Source organism: Tiliqua scincoides, chromosome 6, assembly GCF_035046505.1.
Source record: "Tiliqua scincoides isolate rTilSci1 chromosome 6, rTilSci1.hap2, whole genome shotgun sequence".
Lineage (NCBI taxonomy): Eukaryota > Metazoa > Chordata > Lepidosauria > Squamata > Scincidae > Tiliqua > Tiliqua scincoides.
Window position 1 is genome coordinate 87512070 of NC_089826.1, and position 14556 is coordinate 87526625.

At 43.2% G+C, this 14556-nt stretch overlaps 1 protein-coding gene across 2 annotated transcripts in view; it reads right to left on the reverse strand.

Moving 5' to 3' along the window:
* The window catches only part of LOC136655753 (potassium voltage-gated channel subfamily KQT member 1-like), a 288896-nt gene that overhangs the window by 119830 nt on the left and 154510 nt on the right, over nt 1–14556 (reverse strand). The window contains exons 16-17 of one of the 2 annotated variants that reach the window (XM_066632373.1): nt 14134–14195; nt 4945–5059 (exon numbers count right to left, since the gene is read on the reverse strand). In XM_066632373.1, coding sequence (XP_066488470.1) covers nt 4997–5059; nt 14134–14195 — 125 coding nt within the window. In that variant the 3' untranslated portion in view covers nt 4945–4996. Of the gene's footprint in view, nt 1–4944; nt 5060–14133; nt 14196–14556 lie in introns of those variants that run through there. The other variant, XM_066632372.1, reaches the window with a different exon arrangement.

A 14556-nucleotide genomic window follows, 5' to 3' on the forward strand; every position in this document is an offset into this window, starting at 1 on the left:
AGCATAAGTAACTGAAGGCAAAAGAATGTATCTTTGAGATGGGAGGGGGGCTTTGTCAAGGGCCAGGTAGGAAGCCTCTGGATGGAATACCTTATCCCTCGGTTAAGCACAGTCAATGAGAAGTACCCATTTGTGTAGAGACTGCCTAATGGTGTGATCCATTATTAGGTTTCCAAACATACACGTGAAGCTTCTTTCTACTGTCCCAGACCACTGGGCCATTGTTGTTTCACTGACTGGCAATGATTTCCCAGGGGTTCAGGTTGGGTTCTTTCCCAGGGATTAAAACTGGAACCTTCTGCATACAAGGCAGAAGCTCCATCACTGAACTCCAACCCCATCTCCACTAAGGCAGGCCATAAAGTGCCATGATATATAGCGGGTCATGGTATTTATGAAACACAGGTAAGTATCAGGATAAAAAATCCTTCAGCTCAATGCCAACTCCTATGCTCCAAAATTCAAAAACAATTTCTTTATGATGACTGGGTAATGTTTGCAATGTGGTAAGTGAGCTTTGTTTTAAAAAAGGGTGGGTGGGTGGGTAAGAAACCAGGAAACAGTGTCCTGCAGTCATTTCTATACCTGGGTCCAGCTTCCAGTGCACTTAAACTGACCCTAGTGAGGAGTTGCTGGCAAAATTTGTTGTAGGCTGAGAATGGATGTGAGCCTGAAATAGTATGGATGCTGAAATTCTATGTCTTCCTGGCTCAGATAGGCTACTCCAATTCAGGAAGTGTGCTGCAAACAAACAGCAATCAACAGCAGCTAGCCAGTGGCCACAGCCAAATTCTCCCATTTTCTTCCCGCCCTACCATCAAGAGTGTGATTCCAAGCGTGTCTTCAAGTTGAGGTCTGAGAAAAGACCACACAGATGGTCACTCTTCCTGGTCTGCTGCCCTCCAAGCAAACCAATATCCTGCATTTTATGTACCACTACTCCCTACTATGGGGAATATGCTTGACAATCCCAAACTGAATAATTTAACCTTCTTTTAAATGTCACAATTTACTACATAACTGTTGCCCATCATGAGTCCCTATTCAGCTAGTGTCTGAGAAGTGCCCTTTTACTCCACCGCCCGTGAATCATCTCTAGTTCTTATTTAGGCAGGTAACCCCAAGACTGGACTATACCGCTTCAAACTGCAGGTGAAAGCTCACACGACTGAATGCTTCTTTCTACACAAAAATTCCCAGTACAGTTTTTCTACACAAAAAATGACAGTACAGCTTAGCCAGTGGATAGATGGGTCAAGGAAAGCTAGGATCTATAATTTTGTACTATGTTTAGTGATAATCCTGTGTTGTCTGGACTCTACCACTTCAGACTGCAGGCCATAAACTACACAGGATGCAAAGATGAAATGTCACATGATGAAATGTTCATATGAAACCATTCCCTTCACATAAGAACAGCCCCACTGGATCAGGCCATAGGCCCATCTAGTCCAGCTTCCTGTATCTCACAGTGGCCCACCAAATGCCCCAGGAAGCACACTTGATAACAAGAGACCTCATTCTGGTGCCCTCCCTTGCACCTGGCATTCTGACATAGCCCATTTCTAAAATCAGGAGGTTGCACATGCACATTATGGCTTGTAACCCGTAATGGATTTTTCTTCCAGAAACGTGTCCAATCCCCTTTTAAAGGCATCCAGGCCTGACGCCATCACCACATCCTGTGGCAAGGAGTTCCACAGACCAACCACATGCTGAGTAAAGAAATATTTTCATTTGTCTGTCCTAACTCTCCCAACACTCAATTTTAGTGGCTGTCCCCTGGTTCTGGTGTTATGTGAGAGTGTAAAGAGCATCTCCCTATCCACTCTGTCCATCCCCTGCATAATTTTGTATGTCTCAATCATGTCCCCCCTCAGGCGTCTCTTTTCTAGGCTGAAGAGGCCCAAACGCCATAGCCTTTCCTCATAAGGAAGGTGCCCCAGCCCCGTAATCATCTTAGTCGCTCTCTTTTGCACCTTTTCCATTTCCACTATGTCTTTTTTGAGATGCGGCGACCAGAACTGGACACAATACTCCAGCTGTGGCCTTACCATAGATTTGTACAACGGCATTATAATATTAGCTGTTTTGTTCTCAATACCTTTACTAATGATCCCAAGCATAGAATTGGCCTTCTTCACTGCCGCCGCACATTGGGTCAACACTTTCATCGACTTGTCCACCACCACCCCAAGATCTCTCTCCTCACAGACAGCTCAGAATCCATCAGCCTATATCTAAAGTTTTGATTTTTTGCCCCAATGTGCATGACTTTACACAGTTTGGGTGGTGGGAGCAAAACGGAGGCTTACGCCTGGCTCTGAAGGGGAGGGGGAGGGGCCCCTTCCACACTGCAGAGAGGCTCCCTGAAAACTTAGTGCACAGCCAGGCATACGTCTCCAAATTTGTTCCTATCACCTAGAATGACTATGAAAGGAAGGGGCCCCTTGCACGCTGTGGTGCGGCTCCCTGTAAAACTTAGTGCTTTGCACCCCCCTCTAGCTATGCCACTGGTTATAAGTCAGGATTGGGCTATCAGTTGCTGAAGCTGTACAGCTGCAACACACATCAACTCTGTGTTTGGTTGGCAACCTTCAGTCTGGAAAGACTATGATATAAGCCTACAGCACCCGGTATTCCCAGGCAGTCTCCCATCCAAGTACTAACCAGGCCTGACCCTGCTTAGCTTCCAAGATCATACAAGATCAGGCATGTGCAGGGTAACTCTGTGTTTGCGCATCAGAATTTCCTGAGGTGTGCTGTGTGTCTCTGCTACTTTACTGATGCCCTCTAACAGTGTGGAACCTGACATATTTGACCGTTGGGGGTAAATATGTTCCAAAAAGAGGAGAACAAAAGCGCCACTATTGCTGAGCCCATCTTTGCATCAGCATCTGTCTGCCTTGTGCTTGCGGATTTTTGGTTTAACCCACAAGTTTGCACTGCAGCAGTTAAACTAAGAACTGAACCTTATTTACCAACATTGGCTTAAAAGTCTCCATCAACTGGATCTTCTCCAAGAGTGAAATGAAGGCCAGGAATTGTACATTTAATTTAAGACATGGCACTGTTGTACCCTAAAATAGACTCTCTTGGGTGCATTTATATTTTTCATGAAACTTCAGTAACGATGTTTTTCAAATGTGTTAAGGTGGTGCAAATATTGCACGTAACTTCATTTATTAAACTATGATCAATCATTGAAAAGGACAGGAGAAGGAAAGGAGTCCCCCCCCCCCATATAATGTAAATGGCTGTTCCTGAATAACTTGGCTTAATGTGGAGCTCTAACTTAAGGCAAAACTATACATTACTATTATTTAACATTTCTATATATGGATTTTCAACAAAATTCACAAACGTTTACATAACAAAACATTTTTTTAAAAAAAATTCTAACCCCCTTTGAGGTCTGTGACAGCTCAGGAAAGAGATCTTGGGGTGCTGGTGGACAGCTTGATGAAAGTGTCATAAGAACATGCCCCACTGGATCAGGCCATAGGCCTATCTACTCTAGCTTCCTGTATCTCACAGTTGTCCACCAAATGCCTCAGGGAGCACAAATGACAACAAGAGACCTGCATCCTGGTGCCATTCCTTGCATTACTTCCAGTAATCATTTTAGTTGCTCTTTTTTGCACCTTTTCTATTTCCACAATATCCTTTTTGAGATGTGGCGATCTAATGTGCGGTGGTGGTGAAGAAGGCTTAACCACCTTGGCTCGCTTCAGGGAAAAAGATGGGATAGAAATATAGTAACCAGACAAACAAACAAACAAAATAATTCCATGCTTGGGATCATAAGAAGAGTATTGAGAATAAGACAGCTAACATTATAATGCCATTGTAAAAATGGATGGTAAGGCCACACCTAGAGTAATGAGTCCAGTTCTGATCACCACTATTCTGATTCCATTATCTCAAAAAGGACATAATAGAAATGGAAAAGGTGCAAAAGAGGACAACTAAGATGATTGCTGGGCTGGGGCACCTTCCTTATGAGGAAAGGCTACGGCGTTTGGGACTCTTCAACCTAGAAAAGAGACACCTGAGGGGGGACATAATTGAGACATACAAAATTATGCATGGGAAGGATAGAGTGGATAGAGAGATGCTCTTTTCCCTCTCACATAACACCAGAACCAGGGGACATCCACTAAAATTGAGTGTTGGGAGAGTTAGGACTGACAAAAGAAAATATTTCTTTACCCAACCTGTAAATAGTCTGTGGAACTCCTTGCCACAGCATGTGGTGATGGCATCCGGCCAAGAAGCCTTTAAAAGGGGATTGGATAAATTTCTGGAGGAAAAATCCATTGCGGGTTACAAGCCATGATGTGTATGTGCACCCTCCTGATTTTAGAAATGGGATATGCCAATGGGATATGTCAGAATGCCAGATGCAGGGGAGGGCATCAGGATGCAGGTCTTGTGTGCTCCTTGAGGTATGTGGTGGGTCACTGTGAGTTACAGGAAGCTGAACTAGATGGGCCTTTGGCCTGATTCAGTGAGGTTTTTCTTATGAGGTTCTTATGGTGTTCTTATGAACACCAATGGAGTTCATGCTTCATCCTGTGTTTGGGGGGGGAGGGGAGCTGCGGAGATCTTCTAGGATTTCTGCCAGCCATTTTGCTGGCACAAAACTGAGGACAGTAAGGGAGAGAAGAAAGGAGAGGGAGAAGGATTCTGGTGCTTGCTGGTGCTGCTGGGATCCAGCCCATCCCTTCCCTGTTGATGTTGTTCAATCGTTAAGTCGTGTACGACTCTTCGTGACGCCATGGCCCACAGCACGCCAGGCCCCCTTGTCTACCACTAATTTCCGGAGTTTGTCCAAATTCATGTCCATTGCCTCCCTGACATTATCTAGCCATCTCATCCTCTGCCGTCCCCTTCTCCTTTTGCCTTCAATTTTTCCCAGCATCAGGGTCTTTTCTAAAGAGTCCTCCCTTCTCATGAGATGATCGAAGTATTTAAGCTCCAGCTTCAGCATCTGTCAGGGTTGATTTCCTGTAGGATTGATTGATTTTCCTTCCCCGCACCACCTTGTAAAGATGTCCTGCAAATGAACAGAGTAGGACATCATCTGCACCTCATTCTGCTACTTTTCTTCTTGCAAGGAATTTTATTCATGGGACTCAATAGGGTCCACACCTGTTGTCTGAAACAGAGCAGTTCATTCCACCATCACAGACCTTGGCCACTTCACCTTGTTCTGCTGCACACGCAGGCTGAGTTTATTCTCTTTGCTTATTCTCATTATAGGCGCATGTCAACATTGAAGGAGTTATTTGAGTCTGGAGCATTTCATAGCCTGAGCCAAACCAAATGAACACAGGAACAGCTACAGAGCACTGGCCAAGGAAAACGAACCCCCTGCTCCGGCCTCCCCACCTACTGTGACATTTTTGGAAACAGCCACTTAAATATAAAATTCATGAATGAGCAGTGTAATTTCTGAGCTATAACTTAAAGCGAAGGGTTGCTTTCAGTCCTGAATTAACATAATCTTGACAGTCGTAATGGCTTTTCATGGTTTTGTGTTCATGTAAGCAGGTCATTATAGGTATACATGTGCAGTGCATAAAGGAGACCACATTAATCCTTCCCCACTAGTAAAATTGGTCCTGTGATGTATGTTATTTATCCAAGGCTCCACACGTATACAAACAGAACACGGCTGTTTGTTGAATGTGGGGGCCACATTTGGTACAGATTACAAGACATCATCTGCACGGTCAACATCAATGTTCTGAGAACATTTTACCACAGTCCAGATTTATTTATTTATTTATTTATTTATTTATTTATTATTAACAGTATTTATATACCGCTTTTCAACTAAAAGCTCACAAAGCGGTTTACAGAGAAAAATCAAATAACTAAATGGCTAAATCAAATAACTAAATACCATTTTTAAAAAAATTATATAGCATTATTACAAGAAAATGGAACTTCTACTTTATCAGTTCTCCAAACTGATTCTTTCATATTTGTCCAGATAATGGTTATATAATACTAATTTTGAAAAAAATAAAAAAAAATCCGATCTTCCTCATCTATCAATCGGTAGGCTCAAATCCAGGAAGCCTTCTCTGGCACTCGCACAACATCTGCACAACAATTTTAACATCAATGCCCAATAGAAAGCTAAATGGGCAGTCAAACGCCCAGAAACGGGTAGATATATAGACAATCCTACACTTAAGGTGCCAGTTTTTGACTTACCTTGCCAGCACTGGAAATCTTTGAATAGGATCCGTACCCTACATGGTGTTTGTCTGGACTCAGTGTTTAAATGGGGGCTAGTATCTACCCCTCAGTGTGATTGCGGGTTCTCCCACCAAGTCACGTACCACATTGTGTCCAGCTGCAAACCGAGGGCGTATACTGGCCCATGGTTTGAGTTTTTCTATGAAGGTAAATCTGTCCTTGAATGGTTGCATGAACTGGACATTGACATTTGATCTAGTCTAACTGATATATGTCCATGTATTATATGCCATACGCTAAATAAATAAATAAATGAAAAAAAATTGCTCAGGACAAAAATTAGAAACATACATTTGTATCCTTTCCCCTTGCATAAGTCATTACAGCTACCATTGGATGATGACATACAATATAAAAATCACATAAAACCCCAAACAGACACTAAGAGTACAATCCTATCCTGTGCTGGAACAGGCAAGCCAAGAGGCCCAAAGTGGCTCAGCCAGAGGTAAGGGGAAACTCCTGAGGTGGCACAAGTCCAAGGAGAGCAGAGCAGCTTGAAGCTGCTCCAAACTCCCAGGGAACAGAGGTTGGAATCCGGCATAACTGCTGGGTCCCAGCCCCGCCTCCTGCTCCACACCAGCCCTCCCTTGAGCTCAGCAAGGCTCAGGGCCTCCATCGGTGCAGAAGCTTATGCCAGCCTCCACAGGCTGGTGCACCTCCACACACTGACCTTGCCAACTCACAAGGAGGTACAAGTGTGCCTTATGGCACGTTTGCGACCCTCCTGGGCCGGTGCAAGGTACTTGCGTTGGCCCAAGTAATTCTCTGTATTGCGCCCTAAGATATATAAAATGGATGAAACCTAAAGGAAGTTGATCTGACTCTGATTGAAATTAATGGAACTTCAACTTTTCATGTTGAAAATGGGTTGAAAAACATTGCTATATGAGAAGGTTTCAACACCAATTAAAAATAGCTGGTATATGCAGAGGTTGGTAAGGGAGAAAGCAGTTAGATAGCCAAGACCTGAACCATTTATGGCACTATTGGTCAAATATCAGCATTTTAAATTAGAATTGATGATCGGATCTGAAAAAGAAAACACCTGTGTTAGAAGGTTTGGAACTCAAGATAAAGACACACACAGGCCCTGCTACCTGATGGCTTTTGTAACTGAATATACCAGGAACTGAATCTGGGATCTTCTGCATGCCAGGATTGTGCCCTGCTCTGAGTGGTGGCTCTGTCCATTGTCATGACTCTGAAAAATGGCAGGATTGGCCAGTCTCCCCCTGATGTTGCCCCATCTCATCTGAAGCGGATTCAATATTACAGTGCCCCCCACATCCACTATATTTTAAGAACCTGACTTGTGCTTTATTTTCTCATAACTTAGCAGTGTTATCAATACAGGATAAACATAGCTTGTTTTAATTTGTTTTAACTTGCATTTTAATTATGATGTTATCGTTTGTATTTCTAATTGTACGCCGCCTTGGGTCCCTTTAGGGAGAAGGGCAGGACAGAAATACCATCAATAAATAAACAAGCAAACAGACAAACAGCCACCCTGTTCTTGGGAAATAAATAGTATGAAGTCCTCCTCCATCTTTCTTAAATGATTCATGTTTTGGCCAAGAAGTCTATGGCAAGCAGGAGGCAAGGGCTTGGGTCCCAGTTCAACTTGATAGTCATTGCAGCACACTCTCTCTGAATCATCTGGCTAGAATGGCGACTAGCCTCACTTTGCAAAGGGACTAAGCCACCGCTTTCCTGTGAAAGGGAGAAGTGGCTTTGAGGGGCAGCATGGTACGATGAGACTGCTCAGAATCAATAGTTGGGTTTCCCAGGCAACACAGTCAGGGCATACTGTCATGGAACAGGCAGGCTTCAGGAGGCATGGCTGGGGGGGGAGGTGGTGACAACAGGGCAGATGAGCCACGGGTAGATACATAGGTGTGTCCCTGTACCCACAGTAACTGTGGATACAGGTGAATGCCTCCCCCAACCCTCCAGAGACGAAGGGAAGGTCCTCCTCCAGAGGATGTGTGTTCGGGGTGGGAGCTGTGGACCTGATCCACAGATAAGTGAATCCACAGATACAGGATCCGTACCCTACATGGGATACGTCCCCCCTTGTTACTGTATAAAAAGCAGGCAAATCAAGGCTGCTGAGAATTCCCCTAGAGACTGGCTCATGACTTTAAGGGAGAGCTAAGGACAAAGAGGAAGAGTTGGATGCAAGAATTCCACTCCCTCCAGAATGAGGCCTTTGCAGCCAGTCTGTTTCCACTGTCATTCTAACTTTTATTGCAAACATAATTCCAAAGAATGTCATATATTGGCACTCAGTGACGCACAGTAAAAACAAAAAGAAATGCCCCCCTTCTCAACAGTGGACACAGAAGATGGAGCAGCGGTGTAGCTAGAGGGGGGCAAAGCACTAGGTTTTGCAGGGAACCTCACTGCAATCCCTCCCCCTCCCCTTCAGTGCCATTCTGAGCAGGGGGAGCAAAACAGAGGCACACTACAGTGAGGCTACCTGCAAAACTTAGTGCTTTGCACTCTCTCTAGCGACACCACTGGTATGGAGGTCATATTCTCGTTCAGAGATCCTGGGTCAGTAATCCAGTCTTTGTATTTAACCTGACAAAAATGTCTTTTTGGTAGAAAAGGAGAACATGCCTGCTTTTCTCCCAAATGCACTGTTCCTTTCCGTCAGCCTGGCTTCAGCAACAAAGCGTGTCTGGATACAGGCCTGCGTTTTGCTCAGACTTGCCTGGCTGATGTGCTCAGGCTTGCAGGGTTTCAGCGAGCTCCGGGTTTCTCAGCAGGCCTGCCCATCTTAAATATTACCAAATGGCTGGTTTTGGCTCAGCATGTTATCACTTGTTCGTCTATAAATGTGGAAAGAGTTATGTTAATATGGACACAAATTGTAACTGTAAATACCACAAGGGATTGCCATATAATTATAAAAATATCTAATAGATAGCTTTTTAAAAATTCAACACAGCTGTTTCTCGTACCCTTTTTCCCATTTTTCAGTTCTTCTGGCTCTTATGTTTAGGGTTGCTTTGCTTCCTCACCTCCATCTTCAAGACCATAATATTCATTCTTCCCATACTTTTAAATATTAAATGGGAGACAAAAATGGGGCAATTCCTAATCCATCTAAATGATAAAGAGGGGCTAGATTACAAATTTAAGTGGAAGCAAATGCCAGAAGTTAGGTCAAGTTGGAAATGATTGCCCAAATATTTTTAAAGGGAATCTGTCAGTGGTTATAGACCAGCAGTTCCCAAACTGTGGGTTCTGTCCCCATTGGTGGGTTGCAGTCAGATTTTTAGTGGGTAGCAGAGTACAGAGCAGAGCCTCCAATGAAAATAGGGCGATAGAAAGAAAAATAATTGCCTCAACCCTGCTGGCTTTTCAAAAATCAGATAGCTATTAACTGAAAGCCGGAACTGACTGTGTAGGGAAGTACAAAATCAGGCTGCTAAACACAACACTTCACACCAATCCTTAGCCTTCAAAATAATATCACAGTCAAGGTGCTTACCACCCATGAACATGAACAGAGTGCCTTTACATAATCCATCATAAAAACAAAAGAATAGCCCCACTGGATCAGGCCATAGGCCCATCTAGTCCAGCTTCCTGTATCTCACAGCGGCCCACCAAATGCCCCAGGGAGCACACCAGATAACAAGAGACCTCATCCTGGTGCCCTCCCTTGCATCTTTTGGATTGAGAACAAAACGGCTAATATTATAATGCCGTTGTACAAATCTATGGTAAGGCCACACCTGGAGTATTGTGTTCAGTTCTGGTCGCCGCATCTCATAAAAGACATAGTGGAAATGGAAAAGGTGCAAAAGAGAGCGACTAAGATGATTACGGGGCTGGGGCACCTTCCTTATGAGGAAAGGCTACGGCGTTTGGGCCTCTTTAGCCTAGAAAACAGGCGCCTGAGGGGGGCATGATTGAGACATACAAAATTATGCAGGGGGTGGACAGAGTGGATAGAGAGATGCTCTTTACACTCTCACATAATACCAGAAACAGGGGACATCCGCTAAAATTGAGTATTGGGAGAGTTAGAAGAGACAAAAGAAAATATTTCTTTACTCAGTGTGTGGTTGGTCTGTGGAACTCCTTGCCACAGGATGTGGTGCTGGCGTCTAGACTAGATGCCTTTAAAAGGGGATTGGACACGTTTCTGGAGGAAAAATCCATTACGGGTTACAAGCCATGATGTGCATGTGCAACCTCCTGTTTTTAGAAATGGGCTATGTCAGAATTCGCTTCGCTCTTCACTCACAACAGGAGAGGAAACTGAACGCTTTCCACATGCGCTGCCTCTGACGCATTCTCGGCATCACCTGGCAGGACAAAGTTCCAAACAACACAGTCCTGGAACGTGCTGGAATCCCTAGCATGTATTCACTGCTGAAACAGAGATGCCTGTGTTGGCTCGCTCATGTCGTGAGAATGAATGATGGCCGGATCCCAAAGGATCTCCTCTATGGAGAACTCGTGCAAGGAAAGCGCCCTACAGGTAGACCACAGCTGCGATACAAGGACATCTGCAAGAGGGATCTGAAGGCCTTAGGAGTGGACCTCAACAAGTGGGAAACCCTGGCCTCTGAGCGGCCCGCTTGGAGGCAGGCTGTGCAGCATGGCCTTTCCCAGTTTGAAGAGACACTTGGCCAACAGACTGAGGCTAAGAGGCAAAGAAGGAAGGCCCATAGCCAGGGAGACAGACCAGGAACAGACTGCACTTGCTCCCAGTGTGGAAGGGATTGCCACTCCCAAATCGGCCTTTTCAGCCACGCTAGACGATGTTCCAAAACCACCTTTCAGAGCGCGATACCATAGTCTCTCGAGACTGAAGGTTGCCAACAACATATATGTCAGAATGCCAGATGCAAGGGAGGGCACCAGGATGCGGTCTCTTGTTATCAGGTGTGCTCCTTGGGGCATTTGGTGGGCCGCTGTGAGATACAGGAAGCTGGACTAGATGGGCCTATGGCCTGATCCAGTGGGGCTGTTCTTATGTTCTTATCTGACAGCCCATTTCTAAAATCAGGAGGTTGCACATCATGGCTTGAAACCCATAATGGATTTTTCCTCCAGAAACTTGTCCAATCCCCTTTTAAAGGCATCTAGGCCAGATGCCATTACCACATGCTGTGGCAAGGAGTTCCACAGACCAACTAAAAGTTGAGTAAAGAAATATTTTCTTTTCTCTGTCTTAACTCTCCCAACACTCAACTTTAGCGGATGTCCCCTGGTTCTGGTGTTGTGTGAGAGGGTAAAGAGCATCTCTTTATCCACTCTGTCCATCCCCTGATGGACATCCCCATCAACTGCTTCCGTTCAATGTGGATCAGATTAAATCCTCAAGCAAGAATAATACAACTCTAGAATGTCATTCACAAACATTTTTCTTCTTTCTCTTTACACAAGCCCAAATTCCGAGCTTAACACTTGCTTGTGTATATATGCACCTGTTCTCTCACACAACTCAGGGCCCAATCCTATCCAACTTTCTAGTGGAGATGTAGCTGTGCCAATGGGGTATGTGCTGCATCCTGCAGTGGGGGAGAAGCCATGGAGGCCTCCCAAGGTAAGGAAACATTCCTCCCTTACCTTGGGGCTGCACTGTGGTTGCACCAGCACTGGGAAGTTGGATAGGATTGGGCACTTATATTTTGCTTATTTCTCTCAATTTGTTTTCTATCCTCCCTCCTGCACAACTATTTTACCACTTTATAGATAAAACTATTCTAGAAAAAAAAACACAATTGTTCACACAGTTCATTTTGTTCATCATTCCGTCCCAGTGTTTAAATTAAAATTATAACTTCATATATTCCCAAACTTTTTAGGAATGTGGGGCTTTGGGGGTGGGAACAGCTAATCAGAGCCTTGAATGAGAAAATTCATACGAAATGGCTAAGGTTCGTACACAGTCTCCGAGTTGAAATGCACAAATACAGTCACCTGCTTGTAGCAATGCCAATGCCAGCCAAAGAAATCTCTGAGCAAGTGCTGTGTGTTTTCCCACTCACAGCATGACTGGTTAAAAACTAATGCTTGCAAGAAGACTGTTTGTGCAAAATTGGAAATCTACAGACGTGCCGGCTAGAGAAAATTTAATAGACAAAATTTATGAAATTGCAGAAATGGAAGTTTTAACAGAAAGAATGAAAGAGAGAGATTTAGGTAGAGTAAGAAAATATTGGAAGCCTTTTTATGATTGGATAGATAATTTTAGTTAAACAATAATGAGTGTTTAGATAAATTTAAATTTTTATAATGGCAAATATGATCGCTTTTGTATTGAAGATTATTGTGTGTGTTTTCAGTTGTTTGATTGCGCTTTTTTTTAAAAAAAAAAAATAATGCATGTTGTAATATAGGGCCATATCCTTATGTGTAACCTGTGTAGTACCTGCCCAAAGTTTAACCCATTTTCCTCACCTGTATCTGTAATAAATAAATAAAATTCTTAATAAAAAAACAAACAAATTCTTCACCACATCTTATCTCAGTGCAATTCAAAAATGTTACCATTTGGCAATGCTGTAACATAACTGAACTTGTAAGGTGACAATTCAAGGGAGGAAAGCCATGGATAATGGACTGGCAAAGCTATTTCTAAATGTTTTAAAGCCCCAGAACATTAATGTTTTCATGCAAAATAAATTTAATTCCTTTCTTTCCAAAATAAATAGAATTCCTTTCTTTGCTGCTATCTATTGTTTGAAAGGGTACCCATTTATATCTATTTCTAATTAGGGCTGATGCATTGCCTACTTTTGATGCCATTTTTCACTGGCCCTGAAAATCCCAGAGTAAATGGTGTGAGAAGGTGCTTCACTTTCAAAAATAGCCTCATGAGAATGTAAGAAAGAGAGGAACCTTCTACCAACACTGATAAGCCCCAAGCCCTCCAAATTGGCCTGCATTTTTAACCTATTTCCAGGTGCTATTTTTGGCTATTTTCATGAAAATATTCCTGAAACCATAAACAGCCCCTGGTAAATATTAGTGCAGTAGTAGTAGGACCCAAAACCCTGGGCTTCTTCATTATTTCCATGGGAAACTCTCAGTTCTACCTAAGGGAACATTTATAAATGCCTTCTCCGATTAAGAACCAGGAAATGCCTTATACAGACAAGGTGGTGGTCTCTGTGGTCTTTTTATTATTTTGTCTCACCAACAGGTTAAAGTGCCTCACTTGTGGCTGCATCAAAACAGAGGAAGGGATTCTAATACAAAAAACAAAGTCGGTTGCACAAGCCTAAAGTCTACTACCCTGCTCTATTGTATTACTTTGAACTCTTCGTAAAAGAAAAATGACAATTTCTCCCTTCATCCTCTTTCATCAAGATACGAGAGCATTCACTCAGTTTCCTGTTCAATAATCTGTATTGACATTCCCCATCAACTGAACACAACACTCTCCTCCTTCCTATACAGACATCAGTTCATACAGTAGCATCCACTGTAAAATGTCACAGCCAACTACTACACATTAGATTTAGTCACTTGGAAAGCAAAAGACATTAATGGCCCTTTCAGCATTTCAAGTTTCAGACGAAATCTTCCACCACAGAACATGGTTTTATATCACCTGTATAGTTGGGGTTCAAAGGGTGAATATTCCTGCTTTGACCCAAGGTTCAATGAATCCACGATGCAAGCAGCCATTAAGTGGTTAGCAGAATAACATTATCTATATCAACTTAATTTCCAAATATTAGGATATCCTTTCCTTATTTTGATTCCTCAGAGTTCTTATCTATGCTGAGATCTGCCAAGATCTAATCTTCAGCCTTCGTGTCACAGATCAGATATCATAAGCAGGAGAAGGAGTGCCAAACAGGAGGCTTTCACACTACTTACCTTATCTTCCAGTCGGATCAACCTGGCTCCTACAGTATAGTATCCTTTGTCTACTCCCTTTTCTAGATAAAAAGAACAGGTACTTAATTATAAGGCTGGAAAAGGCAACTGATCTCTCTTTCTCTCTCCATCCATCCATCCACCTACATTTTAGTCAGAAGCTAGCAGAAAGTTAACCAGCAACATAACTGAAACATGATTAAAGATATTAATTTTTGTGAAAGAAATAACTATACAGATACATATTTTTATTGGAATATCATTCAGATGTAGCACACAGGCTTTGCATGCACAGGATCTCAGATTCAGTCCCTGACATATTCAGTTCAATATTCCTTCCAATCCATGCTACTTCATGAACGCTTTAGGCTGCTTTGTGGCAGGTTGCCACCATTTCCAGACACACAACAATGACATCACATG